Source organism: Gigantopelta aegis, unplaced genomic scaffold (genome assembly GCF_016097555.1).
Source record: "Gigantopelta aegis isolate Gae_Host unplaced genomic scaffold, Gae_host_genome ctg3273_pilon_pilon, whole genome shotgun sequence".
In the NCBI taxonomy this organism is placed as follows: domain Eukaryota; kingdom Metazoa; phylum Mollusca; class Gastropoda; order Neomphalida; family Peltospiridae; genus Gigantopelta; species Gigantopelta aegis.
Genome location: NW_024533259.1, coordinates 22,908 through 45,067, shown reverse-complemented (window position 1 = coordinate 45,067; position 22,160 = coordinate 22,908). Strand labels below are relative to the sequence as shown.

Sequence of the window (22,160 nt, the reverse complement as noted above, 5' to 3'; positions counted from 1 at the left end):
ACATACCTTATCATTCGAACATCAAAACTAGTTAAAATAGAATCCAAAGCATACACATAAAATAATCAAGTACGAATCCACCGATGAACTATAATACAAACAACCAATATGACCTAATGATATATATAACTAACTATTTGATATTTTACTAGTAGGTTTTTAAACTAGAGTACTAGTGATGTCACTGCTCACAAACGATATTTGAAGCACATGAGAACACAGTATATAATAATCAATATATATCTATATATATATATATATATAAATGCGCTCAGCAGCAGATTGTTATACAATAGCATATTATGTTTTACTTACTAGTAAGAGCAATATTTCTCAGTAGGATATAGTAATAGTAAGATATAGTCAGTACTTGAGGGTACACAATAGATGGGTTAGTTATCATAGTACCATTTACTACTATCATGAACTGTCACAGTATAGTTTTAAGCACTAACTAGCTAGACTTATATACTGGTATACTGTACTCTCCTCTATCAGCGAATTTACTCATTTATTAATTAGACTTACAGTTCTTTAGAAGACTCTCTGAAGTATCACATTGACATCCATCAGCATAGATCTCTTAGCCAAACCTACACTCTACAACAAAGTGATCCATTATCAGAGTAGTACTGTAGAGTGAGTCCTGGGACATGGTAAGTTTGCTATGAAATAAAAAGTTCATTAATAACTAAATTATAACAATTCATTTAATGACTAAAGATGAATGCATCTTGACTTTTTCATTTTCTTTAAAAATATTTGTAACGTAGATGGTAAAATTGAAATATCGAAAATGCCTTTAAATCAGTTATAGTATAATAAGTGACTAGGGCTTGATCACAGTCTGTCAGTACTAACAATTTCAAAATTACGAGTCATTTTTTTTTAGTTTGGCCCAAATAAAAGAAAAGTACAAAGCTTAGGATGACCTTTGATCTAAAATGTTAGAAACTAAGAATAAAAATGGTTTAAAAATAGAATTTAGCCTTCAACTTACATTATACGGATAATGTCAAATTGACCCCCTTGCACACTCCATCATATGTTAGAGAATAATTCTGTATATTAATAACATAATCGATGGAGTAAATAAAAAAATTGAAGTGGTGAAATCTTTTCCACCCACTCCAGCATACTCATCTCTAATACCAAATACATATTAGAACTATATTATCCCACTATCGAACTATAACAGTAGCAAGTGCCTAAATATTACAGACTGTGAGGTTATATAACTCATAAGATGCTATCATTTAGTGATATCATTATATAGTAACGGTCATGGTGGTCTCTATATAAATGTGATATGATAGTGGAGTTTTTCAGATGAAAATAATGGAGGGAGACCAGGTCAAAAAAGAGAAACTGTTAAGATAAAAATGAAGTGGAGGTTCTGTGCTGGTGTGACACCTGTTAGTTAATAAAGTCAAATTTAATTTAATTTTGTATAAGTGAACTAACCTCGAACGTTAATAAAGCTCCTTTTTGATCAATGTCAAGATCTGGCAGAAGTGTTTAAAAAGTAATCCAAGAATTATTCCATCATTAATAGCGTAGTCGCTCTTATAGTTAGTACTGATGACCACAACTTAACGGATATTTGTTAGTAGTTATTGATATCTCTCTGTACTGTTTGATGGAATCATTTAGTGAAAAACCCGTGTACTGTCCATGTCAACTTGTTTCCCTACTTCCTTCACATGCTAAATTTAGCCCAATTTATAGAGTGGAGAAACGATAGAAGAGGGGTAGAAATGGCTCACTGTAATATAGCTGCTAGACTTTCAACAGACCGCTGTAAGCATGCTAAAATGCACACCAGCCTCTTATCATTTGACGTGGGGCAGATAATCCCCATGTGATTGTGCGCATGCTTCCCCCTAATTACGATCACCGAGGCGGGAATACTCAATTGGAATTTTAATGTCGGACATTACAATTCCAATTGATTATTCTACTTTTCCATCGCTCTATGAAGTGAAGCGAGCACCCGCGAACTGTCCTCTTAGAATGGAGCAGCGAAGCGACGTGTTCCCGGTTTGGGTCTGGGGATATAATGATTTTTAATGTACATCAGAGTAACTTTCAATTAACACAGATGTAGACAAAAACTAGTTAAGGTAGCGGGTACGGTGGAAGTCATTAGAAGCCAAATAATTTTATTATAATAATATTATACTACATTCATAACATTCATAACACACTCGTCACAACATATTTGTGGTTGGTTTGACATTCGAAACTTAAGCCATATTGCCAAAAAGATTTCACTGTTATTAACATGGTGTGCTGTTCCAAGATAAATAACATACTCATAGTACTAAGGTACATTTATCTCAGCTCTAATACTAAAGCACAGGTTAAAGAAATCTTGAAAAACAACTACCCAACATGTGTACGAGTAATCTATATGAAGCCATATTTTTAAACATAGGGTTCGGTTTTCCGAAAGCTTTCAAAGATTTGACTCTGATTGTGGTATCTCAAAAAATATAGCAGTAATTCAAAAAAGGATTTTATAGGATTATAGATCTCATATAAGTGTAATAGCATGGTATGTTTTCTATCATCTCTACCTATAAAAATTTTTTAGAAAAATTATGTTCTGTAACGGTTTACTCCCGTAACCTCTGGATTGATACGTGCAATTGTTTTAAATTTTTTATCGAAGTTGAAGACTATGATATAATGTATAGTCAAAGGATGATGATTGAAACAAGAAAGATATAGAAATTATATAGAAAAAAGTTAAACTATGATATTATGTAACGCCACGCGTACCGCCCCACATTTAATTTACTGAAGTAACAGGAGTGGATGCTACAGTACAAATGTTGATAGATGGCTAAATTATATCACTGTTTATTAGATGAGATATATTCCATGTTGTAAATGATCTACTGTTAGTTGACAAATCAAATAAAAGATTGCTTTGGTTTGAGTGATTAGCTGGCTGATGATATTGAAAAAGAGTTATTATATAATTAAATATCATAACAATATAAAAATTATCAATTAATCAATAAATTGACTATAATAACTTTTTCAATACTTTTCCTTTGTATCAATGAAATATGCTATTGTTAATGTTACTGGTTCCACAGCCCAGTCATGTCATGTCATCATCATAGTTCATTCTCATATAGTGACATTATAGAAGTGGTCATCTACAAAGTCATTATGATAAACTCTTCTTGCTACAAATAGTAGGCCTCATAAGTGAGGATGAACCATATTTTAGTTGACATAATAACTAATAAACAAATTGTACAAATACACAGACAAAATAATTTCCGAGAAATTAGAGACTAGGAAGTAGTCTCTGAGACAAAGGTATAAATATTATGTATAAGGTTCTATAAAGCTTCTTCTTTCATGATGAAATCACCAATAACTGGAACAGGATCTTTTGATTGTGTTGTCATCTAATGATGATGTGTTTAGTGTGACGAAATAAAGTATCTATCAGTAACCACATCTGATAGGATATTATTAGATGATTAATCATATTCAGCAAGGTCTGGTCTGACAGTACTGGTAGTCTGTTCTCTGTTAACTAAAAAGAACAAGGAGAAAGAATGACTATAAAACTATTTACATATGATCTTAGCAATTAATTCCTATAGCTTAAATCATTCAGACTTGTTATTAATGTATACATTCAGAAAAATTAATCATTGATGTTGATGGTCGCCATGGATGACTGATGATATAATATAGTGGTACGTAGATTTCATACTAAGTAATTCAGTACCATTCTGTCTATGAAAATGTTATCCCAACTTATAACTTTAAAAATGAACAATGTCACTTTGTTCTCTTGTGTAAAGGTAATGGTCACAGCAGAGCACTCTCGATTAGTGTGAGGATGTTCATGCCAACAGAGACTTTGATTTAGCTAAGGATATTCATTCTATGATATATATGTAAATTATGTTACATCACCTATCTATCTATATGATTAGACTCAACACATAGCGTTACACAACAAAAGTAATAAATATTAACACACATTAAAACATTGTCTCCATAGGAGAATGTATTATCAAAATAATGTCCCTTGATAAAATATTCCTTAAAAATCAATAGCTAATGTTGTACAACATTTTTTTATTTATTGTTTTGTGCCTTGAAACATTAATGAGGTATTAAACCCACAACACTACTACCAGTAAAAACAATTAATAAAACATATCAATCATTAAGCGTCCTTGTATCTATCACATATTGTAATACTTGTGTTCTATGATGAATTCAATTTATACTTATATTGATAAAGTAGTCTATAAATGACAGTAATGAAATAATCAGTTTTATAAAGTAATTACTATATTAATAGTTATGTTCATAATAACAAACAACTAATAAAATGGCACACAACATATAATAATTCACATTGTTCAGACTGTGTTGGCACTATGACACCTGTAATGTCACTACGAGTAGTAGTCCGTAGTAGTAGATGTATTAGTGGGTTTGGTAACTGATGGATAAATATTTGTAGTATAAAAATCGCTACATTATGTGTATATCTACGCACATTATATTTCTGGTATACAGATATTCCAGTACAGTAGAGCAAAGATGTCCTTTTTTGGTAAAATAACAGATTGTGTTAACTAACCACAACCATTTCGATACTACAGAGCTGTATACAAGTACTATTAGCGAGGAGAGCTCTAGTGAAGGTGGGTGGGGTTTGATGTGATACACACAGGAAGTAATATAGTTGGTGCAGAAGGCATTGTCCTTTGACAAGTCAGAGAATATAGATGAATACTTAATGATTATACTCTTACATCAAGTGACTATATATGACAGAATTGGTTACAATGACATTACAATAATATTACAATGCCATTACAAAGTATATAGTAACATTATTAAACTTGTAAATCATAGTACCACTATTTCAAACCCTTCTTTGTCAGACCCTATCATAAATGTACATGATATACACAAGACCCCATTATCAGTAGATATAGAGCATGTGATGTACTCCATAACTACCTGTGTGCAATTTTGGTGAGAAAAGAGAGACACAGTTGTAATCTGATATTATAAGTTTATTAATCCATACATATATGATTTAGTAGTCAGTAATATTAAATATTATATATATCTGCATACAAATGTACCAATAATGTTTTCTCTAGTGTTACTATAGTTACAGTAACCATAATCACCGAGAGAACACTTTACATGAAATGTGAAATTGAACTATATTAAAGTCCATTTCTATTTAATATATGACCTTTGTTCTTGTGTTCAGTTTCAACTTACAAGGTACAAATATAACTCAAATAACTCTTCCCGTGTTAGTCTACCTCTGCAATCAATACATTTCAACAGTTCCAAAATTAGTGTATTACTGATAATTGTCAAAGGATATAAATAAATGTTTGCAATTTAAAACAACCTAAGACAACAGACCTAAGGGTTAATAATATATCTGTACTTATGACAAAAGACTGTAGGGACTGTATGTAGTATATCGTTTATGATATAATGTTTTGATGGCACATTAACATGATGATGATCATACGTTCATTGTATCATTGGAATACATAATTTGCAGATTGATTTTGTCATAACTTTGCTATTTTGCGTTACTTAAAAATTAATTTTCTGATATCATTGGATTTCACTCATTCTTTTAGTTATGACAAGTATTCATAAAGTGACTGGAATTTTTAGGGACAGACACTCCATATACATTTATGTGTAGAATCTCCCATATAATGAATCATTTTTCAGTCTTACAAAGTTCAAAAACCAACATAGTATAGATAATATTCTAAGATATCTAACAATTGTACTAATACTTACCCTCATTACCACATTGATTACATGAATAACTTGATATTATAGAAGTATTTGATATCGTATAGTAATTAATTAAAGTATTAATGATAGACTAATAACTGTTGTATTAATGACCACTAAAACATATTGTAGTTGGACAGGATTAGTGGATAGAGATACACAAGATAAGTATAAAGGATATCTATCACATTTCATATATTAACCTACCTGCGAGTAAACTCTTTTAGTTATTAATTAATTCTCAACTTCATTGAAACTCTCATTTAATTATATCAGTTGTAAAGTAATTGTATAAACAGGTTGATAAATAATGATTAACACAAATCCTATTTTGAGACAATGATTCATCATTATGTTATTATTAATTTTTAAAAGTTAATTTGTTTTAAAAGTTAAAATATATAACTGATGGTAATTACATCTCACTGCCATACAACTGTCCAATGTACCACCGTTATATATATAACTGACGCTACTTACATCATCACTGCCATATGACAGATACACTGTAGTACAGTTACTATATATAACTGATATGTACTTACACATCATACACTGACATATGACAGTACCCTGTATTACAGTTAACTGACGCTCTACTTAGTTTCTACACTTTACAAACTATTACATTATAAATTACTGTCACAAGCAAAGTTGTCTATTACAGTTTTTACCTTCTTTCGAGGAACATAAACACTAGTTACAGGGATCACTCATAAAACAAACATTATATAATCATCAATGATAATGATAACAATGATACATGTTAAAATTGTACACACAATAGACTAATAGGCTTGGTTCTTGGTACACTCCTTCCCCCTTGAACGTAGGACGTTCCTCAGAGAGAGAATCGACAACCACATTATTAGTTCCTGGACGACATGCATGTAAGTCGAGGATTGTGATTCTTCAAGGTGTCCAGTAAGATAGTGTCTTATAAACAGTCAACAATTTAAACATCCTGTCTGTACAAATAGGCATTTGACTGCCCAGATAATTTGTAAGCAACTTTTTTCAACACTGTAACATTGTAACTCATGACATTGACATGACATTACACTGATGTTATAGATCTGTACTTAATATCTATAATGATTAAGTATAATAATAGATCTATGTCTACTGTATTAGAGTGACTATTAAAAACATATTGTACTTGCGACTGATTAGTGGGTAGAGATACAAGACAAGATCTTAAGGATAATATATTTTAACATATTGACATAAACTCTTTTATTATTAATTAATTCTAACTCCATAGTGCTTTTTTATAATATATCATCATAATATAATTGATAACAGGTTGGATAAGACTTGATTTATAAAGATCTATTTTGAGTCAACTGATAAATCCAATATTATTATTTTAAACGCTTCGAAATTATATAAAACTATAGTGCTCTCACTGTTCGTTTCAATATATATTTTTGCATTCAATGATAAGGATTGTAAGAATTCTGTAGAGGTTAATTGTATTCATGACTGTTAATAATGGATACACAGAAAACAAATGAGACAATTACTAATAATAATTATTCATGTTATGCTGTAAACAACTTACTATATATCAACTGATGGTACTTATATTGTCACTGACCTATGACAGTACACACTGTGTAATGTTACTATATATGACTGATAGTACTTAAATCATCACTGACATATGACAGTACACTGTAGTATTGTTACTATATATAACTGATGGTACTTATATTTGTCACTGACATATGACAGTACACTGTAGTATTGTTACTATATATGGCACTGTGGTACTTACATTGTATCACTGACATATGACAGTACACGTAGTATTGTTACTATATATAACTGATGGTACTTTATTGTCACTGGACAATATGACGTTACACTGTAGTATTGGTTACTATATTGACTGATGGTACTTAAATCATCACTGAATATGACAGTACACTGTAGGTAATTGTTACTATATATAACTGATGGTATACTTATATTGTCACTGACATATGGACAGTACAACTGTCGTATTGTTCACTATATATGACGATGGTACTACATCATCACTGACATATACAGTACACTGTAGTATTGTTACTCTGTAAACTGATGGTACTTATACTGTCACCTGTCATATGCACAGTACCCACTGTAGTATTGGTTACTATACTATGACTGATGGTACTTATATTGTCACTGTCATATGACAGTACACTGTGTATTGTTACTAGCATATGACTGATGGCCTACTTTATACGTCACTGACCACATTAGTACAGTAAACCTGTTATATACTGTTACTATATATAACTGATGGTACTTACATCAGCACTGAATATGACACAGTACAATGTAGTACTGTCACTATATATAACTGATGGTCTTACATCGTCAATGACATATGACAGTACACTGTAGTATTGGTACTATATATAACTGTTATGGTACTTACATAGTCATGACATCTGACATACACTGTAGTACTGTCACTATATATAACTGATGGTACTTACATCGTCATGGACCATATGACAGTACAACTGTAGTACTGTTTACTAATATAACTGATGGTACTTAAATCGTCACTGACATATGACAGTACATTGTAGTATGTTACTATATATAACTACTAGGCTACTTACATTCATCACTGACATATGGACAGTACACTGTAGTATGTACACTTTAGTACTGTCACTATATATAACTATGGTATTTTACTGACTCATTGATAACTATAGAATAATAACATTTCATAATTATTACCTGATCAGTACACATTGCCAGTTGTTGCTTGGAAAGTATAACATAATCAATCTCCTAAATCATCTGGACTACAGTAGATGCATGTTTTAATATTTAAAGCTCTAGAGAGGTAGGTTGTGGTAAGTGGGCACTAGTGATGAAGTGAGATGACTCTTTATTATGTGCTATATAATATTATGTAGTTGTCAATAATAACAGTAAATAACACAATTACATAAGATAAAATTAAACCAGTGGACATATGGAGCTCTCTCTCTCCCTCCAGAAAGAGATAATATATTAAGTTTAGGTTTCCTGAATTGTGTGGTCCTCTATCAGTAATACAGTCCACACCTCCCTAATTGATTTTTTTCACAGCCCTCACAGATATATCTAATGACATGTGTTGTGACATGAAAATATCAATGTCTTTCCAGAAGTTAATCAAAAACAATAATGGAGAAAAAATGACATTATAAGTCACAACTAAATGTTTAGTCAAATAACTAATAGGGGATACACACAATATTAAGAGTACATAATATTAGCTATTGTTAACAACATATGCAAATACTAGTTCCTAACTAACTATATATCTATTGTAGAATACTAACACAGCAAAAAGTACAATTTGTGTCACTTCAAGAGGACAACTTAGTTTGCATTAGAAAGGTAGTTTTCTTTTATCATATTAAGAGCCTCATCAATCAAAACACTCTCATTTCCTTCATTATCTTCATTTATGATCCATTTGAATGAATCATCTCTAAAAGCAGGCTCAATTTGACAGTGGTTGTCACCGTAAACAAACCATATGACATCACATGACTGTTTTATTAATTAAAGTTTACTTTTTATCCATGGATTAACACATCAATAAGACCAAGCTTGATTTCAGAGTGGTTATCCCTGCGATAGCACATAACCATAGCATATGGAACACTCAAGACTTCACAATGTTATACCACTGAACATCACTATCCTTAGAAACATACTCTAGGTTAGTAAGATGACTGTCACCTAAACAAAACATATTGATATCAATTAAAATGACTGTTTATAAGTATTAGTTTACAAGTTATTAAGTATTACATTTAAATAACAATAAGTTACTCATTAGAAGTGAGATAAAGGACTTTGGGTTAAGGTAAGAGGTTATGCAGTAAACAGGTCAATATCTTGAGTAGTAAGGCGTGTTAATATGCCGCTGCAAATTGTGGTAGAAAATGTCAAATCGTTAATTATTCATGAGGGACATGATCAATCATTGTGGACACTCCTTTTGATGGGCTGTGATTCTCTCGAGATTTTGGAATCACCAAACTTGTAAATCCTGATAGAAAGTGACACTCTATACTATCGACCTATATAATATGTTTTAAAGACTAACATTACAAGGTAGGTGTGACACACAATAAAGAGGTCCAAACCTCACCTGGTCAAATCATTTCATTAAGTAAACTATGTAGTGTTCAAAGCATCAGCTAACTACTTCCAAGCCATCTGATTGGCTATAAGTCACATGGTCAGTAATAAAATATTCTTAATATAACACATTAGTGTACAAATTATTTTAATATCGCAGCTCAACCCATTAATATCTTATGGTCATTACCTGACCCAAGTGGTCCATCTGACAAGTCAATAAGAGCACCAATTGTAGTCATGTCCTATTTAAATAGTTTAAAATAGTTAAATAATTGCCCTATAGGAGTATTCTCACTTTGTCAAGACTTTATTGTCATCAGTCATTCATAAAAAGGAAGGGTATCTTATCCACTTGGTAATGAGCAATGTATTGTCTTGCCTTCAGTCCTTCAATGCAAAACCCCGAAAAAAGATCATCATCATGAATGTGTTCCTGGAGACAAGAAAGGTCATAGTAACATATAACGCTACAAAATCATACACAACAAAATGTACAACAACTGGGTTCCATGACAAAAGATCTGGATAATTAATAATTAACCCTATAATAATTGGGTAAACTAACTTTGAGGTACTGTGTTAGACTTGAATACAATCATCACAGGATCACATGACTTGTCAAAAACACTGATTTATCTTTGTCAATTAGTTGACAATATGGTGCAGACATCAGCAATAAAATATGATGAAGACATTTGATCACAAATTAAAGACAAAATGTTCCATATTTGAAAGCACACGATTTTTCAACAAAGAATGAAATTTTCATGAAATTCATGAAGTATAGACAGCAGTGGCCTTCTTCTGATGTAAAAAGTCAAAAACTACAACTTCTTTTCTTTCAACTTTGCTACCACCAAACTATTTTTTCTCTCACTTTACTCTTCCTCCAACAAATAAATACAGGTAAAATTGATTGCACCCATGTTATCATAAAAATACATCCAGTCATTTTTGTGGAGATCTTTTGGTGTCTCTTTGACTTTGAAAAATTTTGCTTTCTCCATAAATGGCATATTTGAAGTAAAATATTTCTGTAAAAAAAATAAAAACATTGACTTAAAACTAACATAGATAACAGAATAGTTGACAACAGACTTCTGCTCTGTCCAAATATGGTGTTTAGAGAACAAGAAATTGTTCATACATCAAACCACCAAACCTTAAAAAAACAACAATAGAGGGGACAATTGACTGGCTAACTTAGCACTTACTAAAGATATGAACCTAACCCTTGTCTGTTTTAAACTGTAGCCAGTTAATGCCTTGTAGGTTATTCTATTAATTCAAATTACTATAATAAATTCAAGGACTGCCCGACTGTGTGGTACTGTGTCATTATTTGAGTCTCTCTCCTCACTAGTTGTACTTTATTATTAAAACAACTGTACTATTGACTATAAGGACAATACCACATTGTTTGAATATAATAACTATATATAATAACTATACTGGTAAACATGAGGACAGTCAATTGTTTGATACTTATAATAACTCTCAATGAATACAACCACTGTCCAGTAACATAAAGTACACCATTATACGCTCCCAATGAATACAACCACTGTCCAGTACATAAAGTACACATTATACACTCCCAATGAATAAACCCACTGTTCAATACATAAAGTCCACATATATACATCCCAATGAATACAACTACTGTCTAGTACATAAAGTACACATTATACCTTGTTCTGAACTTTGTCTATCTCCATTCAAACAAGGAACTTTACTGTCAGTCATGGACATAACAGCAATATGGCTTATTAACATAAAATAATAAAGTAAAATAAAATAACCACATTAAAATCAATACATTTAAAAATTATACTACATATATCATACTTTACACTATTATCTTGTAAAGGGACACATTCAGATGACACGTGATCACAGCATGTAAATATGGAAACAGAAAAAACAATAGAGTAAATAAAATGACAATCTTAATACATTTAAAAAATTGAATTTAATACACTTAGACATTATAATGTTATATTCTTACATTGTAATATACTTTCATGTTATACATAATATCATTTTAAAGCTATAATATTTAAGGGTTTTTGAATGGTAATCATTAGAGAAGTCATGGCCATGGACATTTATTAATGATGTAAGGACTCTTGTATTAAGTTAAATGAGTTCTTGTGCTACAATTCTATTACATTGTCAATCAAGCAGTAGTATAAAGACTGTTGTACTTTTACAAAGCCTAGTAGCGCTATCAATATCCTTAATGAACCAAGACCTTGCTTATGACTATACTTCAATAGATTTATACCAATTTCATTTTAACAAGACTAATTAAATTATAATAGCAATGAAGATACTAATTTCAGCCAACTTTGAAACCAAACATACTTATCATGGCGAGTACTCTTTAGAGTACGCAGTATAAAATGATACCAATGGCCATATAACATATAAATATGTGTCCCAATAGTTTATATGCTGCATTGATATATACCATATGGATCCAAACAATAGACCAGTTTATCATAAAGACTTAAAATATATAATATTTGTTAATAAATAGTCCAGAGTACTTCATAGCCACTATTTGTCTTGTATTTTAGTACAGGCACCAAGGAGAAATCCACAATATTTAAACTCCTTTAATATCTATTAATACAAATGCTAAAAAAAAAAAGCTAAACCTTATCAAACACATAATAAGAGATAGCAAGTAAAATGTACAAAAAAGTGAATGGAGCTCTTTGTATACACACTGTCTCTGACAATATGCATTAATTTAGATATCAGTACATAAATCCTCATACTAGCAATTTCTAGTTTCAGCAAAAACATTTAGAAAATGGTTGAAAATATCTTAATAATAAATTTAAGAAGAGGACAGCTGCAAAGAACAATGAAAAGGCTCAGTATGATTTCAAAAAATTTGCACCATACCCAAGTTAGGTTGATGGTGTTGTCATAATTGAAATTCCACTAAAACCACAGTCATTCTCAACTCTCAACACATGTCCTATAATATAGTTGAAATTAACAATAATGTGTGGGTGTGTCCATATTAATATAATAATGACCTATCATTAGCATTTTCAAGTACAGCAACATGACTTGCTATAATATTCTTATGACCAGCGAAATCATAGAATGATGACATTCCTACTTTGTGACTTGTGAACACATGTGCATCAATACCAGCTGTTATAGTTCTACTGTGACACATTTGGACATATCAAAATTGTGATTGGCTGTTTGTTAGCTTGTTCCATGATAATTGAAGCAAGAGTACTTTCCCAGAACCAGTTTTGCCACAGAACAATATGCTGTAAGGTTCAACAAGAAAGTCAGCTCGACACTGTTGAAATGGTAGAAACAATTTAAAATCTCAAACGATTGCCAATGTGATGAGGAACAAGTTCCATTGGGGCTTGTCCATTGTTGTTCTAGACATTGGATCAAATTTCCCAGAGGATAAGAGAAATTGTGATAACAATCAATGGAGCCTTGAGAGCAGCAATATGAAGTAGAGATTACCATTTAAGTAAAATATAGAATAGCAATAGTTCTACAATATTGACATTATAACATAGTAAATAAACTTAGTCATAGATTTTTGAGATAATTAAATGAGACTTTTAAAATGATATACCAGATGACAATGTCATCAATTCATAATCTACATTAATGTCCCCATTCAGTGATAAATATACATTTAAATAAAGATGATTCTTACAAATCAATTAATCAGTAAATTCCATTTGCTTAGGCTTATCTATGTCTACATATACATGTGAGATAATTCACAGTTTATGTCAGTTCTTATTTTACAAACAAAGCAAATATGAATTACACAGAACTAATCTTCGCAGAATAGATTAGGGTTGTATGTATATTAATATGGTTGTATGTATGAATACATGTAATTAGTGTAGTAATTATTGAAGTTTTGTTATAAAAGTCTATAACTCTCTTATTATTAATATTATCAATTAGAACAAACTACATTGACATTTTGTTAGGACAATATTTATATTTACTATAATAGTGAAATATTTACATGGGTTAATTTTGATGTGGCCAATTTTGACCAGATTCACTAATTTTTCTAACCATACATTTTTATTGGATCTATTTCTTAAAAACTAAATAATTAAATTAAACTCACTACTTGTGTAGTTGCTTTATATGATAATTTAGTTAGATTAATATGGTTTAAACATTTTAGGACATAGCATATGTTATATAGCAATATTGATTGGTGAATAAACAATGAAATGATATTTACAACTTACCTGGTCAGCAATGTAAGGATTAGCACTGAGAAGAAGCTGAACGCATTCATTGTAGCCTTTCTCAGATGCTATGTATAAAGCAGTTTGTCCATCCTATACGTATGTAAAATGACAAAATAAAATTTGCTGATACTAGGCAGTTAAAAGTGTAAGCAAACCACACTTTATCAAGTACAAGGCTGTGATATTTCTATAGTGTTATACTACAAACAATTATAATCCAATCAGCAATGCACTGTATTTACACATACAGTATGCCATGACAAAACAAACCCTGGGTTTACGACTTTTGGCCTTGTTTATATCATATTATAGCTCTTTTATTATTGCTCATAACTAGTACATGTTACAAGTGACATACATTGTTTCCAATGTTAACATTAGCTCCCTTGATGGGGGCATCTCTAATGCCTTCCCATCTTCTCTTGAAGATTCCAAAAGCAAAGTGTCCTAAATAGTAAAGGTCACATAAGAAAAAACATTACAAACATAAATTTTGACTTCACAATAGTCTGTGATCATAACAACCAAAAATATATTATAATAACCACATTAATATATGAACCAAGAGAACATTGTACATTATATACTTATACTATTGTATAGATATATCTATTACATAAGTACACTACTAATGTTATACATTTACAAACCTTTAAATCTAGTTAAACAAAGTATCAGTCACAAACAATTACTCTTATGTTTAAAAAACTCTCAATAAATCTTACAATAATGTCATCAATACAAATAATATTGTTAAGTACATAAATAAATGTAGTCATTACAAAAATGACATATTTTACATAAACATCAGCAATTCTTAAATGACATGTTAAAAATAAACAAGTATTTAGATAACTAGTAATGAAAGCATCATAATGTGGCTACAATAAACAAGAGTGAACAAAATGAAAAAATTGTTTACAACACATTAATTCTAGAATTTACACTACAATATATCACACTTACCCACTATAATATGTAAAGAACACATTCAGATGGGACAAGTAATGACAGCATAATAAATGTGGTAACAAAAAACAACAGAGTGAACAAAATGACAAAATTGCATTCAATACACTTAGAATTTCATTATAATATATCACACTTACCAACTATTATATTGTAAGAACACATTTAGATGGACAAGTAATGACAGCATCATAAATGTGGTAACAAAAAACAATAGAGTGAACAAAATGAAAAAATTACTTACAATAAACTTAGAATTTACATTACAATATATCGCACTTACCAACTATTATATTGTAGAGAACACATTCAGATCACAAGTAATGACAGCATCATAAATAAATGTGATAACAAAAAACAATAGAGTGAACAAAATGAAAAAATTACTTACAATAAACTTAGAATTTATATTACAATATATCACACTTACCTCCTATTATATTGTAAAGGACACATTCAGTTAAAAAGTAATGACAGCACCATAAATGTGGTAACAAAAAACAATAGAGTGAACAAAATGAAAAAATTGCTTACAATATACTTAGAATTACATTACAATATATCACACTTACCGACTATTATATTATAAAGAATACATTCAGATGAGAATAATGACAGCATGATAAATGTTGTAACAAAAAACAGTAGAGTAAACAAAATCACAAAATTACATTCAATACACTTACAATTTACATTACAATATATTAAACACATACTACTTACTAGCTCTGTATAAAATTACTTATTCTTAAAAGTGTTCCAAATAACACTTATAAAAAACATATATCTTAAGTAAAAAACACAAGCTTTTGCATAAAAATAACTTTAATAATCTTTTGTAGCTATTGTGACACAACATCAGACACAGTACTTGTTATCGTTATATTTATCTTATGTCTTCACTAAAACTTGCTATCTATTCACACACCTTGAACATTTCAATTCATTCTCATCATATCAATTACCTTAATAACAACATTCATATCAGCATTATGGTTGACTAATACTTCAACAATATCTCTATTTCCTTTAGAACTTGCATAATGAAGAGCTGCCCATCCACTCTATTAGAAATACACACAAACTATCAATTGGAAAATTACACTACTAACATTTTACAATAACAGTACAAATACACACAACTTCTCTTTACATTGCTAGTTTACTAAATATCATCATGTCAGTCAGTACTTACATATGACTATCATATTATATTATTAATAAATCTACTATAATAACCAACATTATCTCTGTCTGACAATTATTGTATCTGAGAAATTATTAGCAGTTTGCATAATAAAAACAAACAAGGCTGGCTTTTAAAGAGTGAACTTCTTACTTCACTAAGATAGAAAAATAATCATTTCATAAATAAATAATGATAATTAAATGTTTGAGCATTTCTACAAAACATGACTAAAATCTCAAAATATTGGACATATTTTAAAAAGACAATATTTCAAAATTCATTATATTAGTAAAACAACTAATGGCTGTCTTTATAGAAAAGGATTTACATTATATCTTCATTTATATAGCTTTTCTAATATAACATATTTAAATGAACACTTACTTTGTCAACAAGGTTCAGATTAGCTCCTTTCTCTGTTAAAATAAAAAAAACATCTTTATGTCCATTCTTTGCTGCTAACATGACTGGGGTACATCCTTCCTAAATATATATTATAATAATCACATTATATGAACCAAGAGAACAGTCACAACAATTACTCTTATGTTTAAAAAAACTCTCAATAACTCTTACAATAATGTCATCAATACAAATAATATTGTTAAGTACATAATAAATGTAGTCATTACAAAAATGACATATTTTACATAAACATCAGCATATTCTTAAATGACATGTTAAAATAACAAAAAGTATTTTAGATAACAAGTAAAGACAGCATCATAAATGTGGCAACAAAAAACAATAGAGTGAACAAAATGACAAAATTGTATTCAATACACTTAGAATTTATATTACAATATATCACACTTACCCGCTATAATATTGTAAAGAACACATTCAGATCACAAGTAATGACAGCATCATAAATGTGGTAACAAAAAAACATTAGAGTGAACAAAATGAAAAAATTGCTTACAATACACTTAGAATTTACGTTACAATATATCACACTTACCAACTATATATTGTAAAGAACACGTTCAGATGGACAAGTAATGACAGCATAATAAATGTGGTAACAAAAAACAACAGAGTGACACAAATGAAAAATTGCATTCATACACTTAGAATTTACATTATAATATATCACACTTACCCGCTATAATATTGTAGAGAACACATTCAGATCACAATATATTAAACACATATAATTACAATATATTAAACACATACTACTTACTAGCTCTGTATAAAATTACTTTTATTCTTAAAAGTGTTCCAAATAATACTTATAAAAACATATATCTTAAGTAAAAACACAAGCTTTTGCATAAAAATAAACTTTAATAATCTTTTGTAGCTATTGTGACACAACATCAGACACAGTACTTGTTTATCGTTATAATATTTATCTTATGTCTTCACTAAAACTTACTATCTATTCACACACCTGAACATTTCAATTCATTCTCATCATATCAATTACCTTAATAACAACATTCATATCAGCATTACGGTTGACTAATACTTCAACGATATCTCTATTTCCTTTAGAACTTGCATAATGAAGAGCTGCCCATCCTCTCTATTAGAAATCAAAAGAATGCTTACTAAGTAAAGGATACCTCAACATTCATAAATAATTTACACAGTTTTTTATCTATACATTATAAACATTATCACGATGTTTTACTAATAGCTTCTATCATATAAAAATTGTCATTTATTTAATAAGGTTTGGTTTCTAGATATTTAATAACTTATTGTTTCTCTTTTGATAACAAAAAAAAACAACTGAAATGCAATCAACTCACTTAACATAACATTTAACACAAACCTTTTGCTACAACATTAAGCTTATCCATTTAGTTCATAATTTTTCTTAAAGCTAAAACATAGTTTGAATGTTGTACTATATCCAAAAGATTACAGTCCAATATATTTATGAAGCTTATGAGCAGTCAGTCACCACAACTGCAGTGCTTGAAATGACATTTAATATTCAAACTCCCCCGAGGTATAATGAATTATTCAATCACCTTAATTGAAGAAATCTGAGTAGTTAATTACACAATGGTATATAGCTGGTTTTATTGGCTGTGAATTAAATATGGTAAATGGCAGAGGAGAAAATATTAATTAAAACTCATCAATGTTACATAATCTCTGTAGTCCAACAATAAGAACATTCTTGCATTAAGGAGACATCAATAACTTTATTAATTAAGTAAATCTGGACAAGAATTGCTCCTTTTTTACCAAGTATAGGATCTTATAATCTTATAACATATACTTAAACAGCCACAGCCTATATGATAACTATATTATCAATATAAATAAACATTTCCTTATAAGGTCATTCTCAAGAAGTATTATGGCTTCATGTCATTGCACACTTTTAATGAGATATTGTACTTCCTAGACACAAAATTTAATATGATTCTTATATACTATAACTGTACTTTCTAGTTATAAAAGATCTATTTTTATACAAAATAGCTGTAAACATGCTACAGCTAATGTGAATAATGATACTAGAGCATTTTGTTTCTACAAATCACGCGAAGCTAGAGTTATAACATGATGAAATCATGATCCTAAGTTAAATTGGTTACACTGAGCATTCCAGATACATAAGTGAAGTGATGTGCTAGTTAAAAAACAATAATAAATAGAACAAAACAGTGTTTTCATTGATCTATAATGCCTTATTAATATAAGTTGATGTACTTCCAATTGAAGTTGGAAATCAATTCAAAATATATGAAACCAATTATAAAGAAATTGTCAATTCTCAAAGTAAGAATGGGAAATCTGTAATATTATGTCCTTTCTTATTAATGTGTTATACTATGTACTACTGTTAAACAGATTGTCTGTTAATTGAGGTTTACTGTAGAGTGTTATGGTAATTATATGTTTGTCACTGCTATGGACACCTTTGTACATAAACAGCACACCATACCAGTGTTACCCTTGTGAATACTAAAATGCTTTCAGGAATATGTACTATTATTGTAAGGTCACACCTACTAATAGCTACTACTAACTGTGCTTGTTAATCTTTTACTAAAAAGATTCAAACAACAAATGACATTTCTAATAGCCACACCCATAACATTCTATATCTATTAAATACTGATTTAAATCTAGTGACATGTAGACACACAATATACACTCACCTCATCACAATATTGGGATCTGCATTGTAGTTTAATAGTAGCTGTACAATATCCCAATGACCTTCTTTTGAGGCAAGATGTAGAGCTGTTTGCCGATCCTAAAGGAAGTACACAAGTATTTATTGTTGATTATAATAGAGTAAAAATATATTGATATTTTTATTGTGTTTGCATAAATCTCAACAAGAGGATCTAGTACTTAGGACTATTATTTCATTGTGAATGTAGTAAAAGTGTACTATATAAACTTATTAAAGTCAGTTACAGTAGCCTTTATCATATAGTGTCTATATTATCTCTTCTATAATAGTTACTATCAATTCACACAGAAACACACTCATTCTCATCATCTCAATTACCTCAGTAACAACATCAATATTAGCTCCATGATTAACCAATAATTTAACAATGTCTGTATGTCCTTCATAACTTGCATAATGAAGAGCTGTCCATCCTCTCTGTTGTAATAATAAACAAACTATTAACTCTCATATTATACCACTAACACACTATATATACTAATACTATAAACATATTATAAAAACTATCTTATGTTAACATTGTCATAATATAACATACTACACTTGTATATTGTCTATATCTAAGTCATGTTGTACATGTAGGATATGACTATATCTATTATTAATAAATATTTAGTTTTTGAATAGGTCTTTAACACTAATTTAAGCAAACATCAAAGACAGCTGCTTAAATTATATACAGTATAATCTAAGGAACTGGTAAACAACACACAAACAGAAAATTGTTAGGATTTAGATCCTCTCTTATTATGAAACAGTCCAGTACCTCACAAAAATGTGTAGTTCTTCGTGTCATTTCACCTATCAACTATCATCATATCATATGACTCTTATCATTATATTACTACAATAACTAACATTATTTTTGTCTGGTAATTATTACATCTTATAAACTATATAGCTCCTTAATAATCTTTACATTAAACACAAACAAAGCTGGCTTTTAAAGTGTGTTTTTTAAATGAGATAAAAAACCACCTATGAACTTAACAGCAAAATTTGGGTTATCAAATATAATGCTTGCCAAATGAGTGTGCTTTCGTAACATGGTCAGCCTCAAGAAATGTCTACTTGTACAATTTCTTTGTTGCTTAAGGTAATACAATGGCACTAACTGTTTCTTGATTGTTTAAATAGTTATAGAACAAAGTTACAAATATACTTTACAGTGGAACTTTACAGACTTTCATATATTCACTACAAGAGACAAAAACTATCGAACATGACCTTTTTCATTGACAACAATGGACTTTCATCCTCTTAAATGTGGACAGTTCCATTTTAGGACAATAATAACTTTTTGTGATCCAGAAATTACTACTAGCACAGGCAATTTAACTTTTATAACAGATAATGGGTGTGTCGAATGTACTCCACACAGACTTAATTTATATAATCAAAGGTTTTGCAATAACTTCTCTTTCTTAAGTACTTTGTTTAAGCTTGAATATAGTTGTCAATATTTTGTTATAACAATAAAGTTAAGTATACCTCCCTATAAAAGACATTAACACTTGTCCAAATGGTATCCATTGTAGTCAATAACCTAGACAACATTATATCATATTCTCTTATATAATAAATGATATTAACTAACCTGATGTAATGTAATATATATACATGCCAATGTAATATAATATGTATACATGTAATGTAATATGTATACATGCCAAGATGCCTAACATCAAAGCACTGCATACGTAGCAGCCCGCCCACGCAACGCGTGCAGGAATGAAGATTGTTTATTGTATTGTTGAACTTTGTACCTTAGCGTGTAGTATAAATAGAAGCTTCTTTACTTTTACTTTATTATTTAAGCCACTGACGAAGATAGTCGCTCTGACTATTGAAACGTTTGGCGTTAATATATTATTTTTGTTTGGTGAAATAAAATGAATATTGAAAACAGTAATGTAATATAATAATTGTACATTATCTACATCAAACATTTTTATCTATGTATTACATGAGTATACTAGTAAAATTACAAACCTAGACAACATTATATATCTAGTCAACAATATGTCCATTGTAGTCAATATTAGATAAAAACACAGTATTGGTCATAATTAAAAACATTTGCAGACTAACTGCCTTATTTATAAAACATATATTATCTTTTATAATAAATGATATTAACTTACCAGATCTGTAGCATTTACATTGGCTCCTCTTGAGAGAGCATGTTTTACTCCAGACAAGTCTCCATTCTTAACAGATTCAATTAAACTGTCGTTCTATGGTAAAATAAAAGTTTAAAAGTATCATTTAAAATAATGCATGATCTCATTTCATAAATTTGAAAAATGTCAGATTAAAAAGAACAAAATATTTCATTCATTTCCTCCAAACATATCATAGGACACATTTAAATGACTAGTAATTACAGCATCAAATAGTGGAGATGTAAAAATGGAGTGAAAAAACTGTTCAAAAAAACACAACTACTTTACATTTACTATAATATGTAACACACTTACCAACTATTATATTACAACTATAATAAATATTATTAAAAATGCAGAGATGGTCAAACCATAAAACAAAGTAATTATATAATTGAAGTAGTAAAATATTTTAA

At 29.7% G+C, this 22,160-nt stretch overlaps 1 protein-coding gene across 1 annotated transcript; it reads right to left on the bottom strand.

Moving 5' to 3' along the window:
- Positions 1-14,249: 14,249 nt before the first annotated feature.
- On the bottom strand, positions 14,250-21,816 carry LOC121392022 (myotrophin-like; the record flags this gene model as incomplete). Its single annotated transcript, XM_041523429.1, has 5 exons — positions 14,250-14,342; positions 16,187-16,285; positions 16,795-16,893; positions 17,843-17,941; positions 21,724-21,816. Coding segments are annotated over 5 exons (483 nt in total), but the record flags the coding sequence as incomplete, so codon positions are not given.
- Between the last annotated feature and the right edge of the window lie 344 nt (positions 21,817-22,160).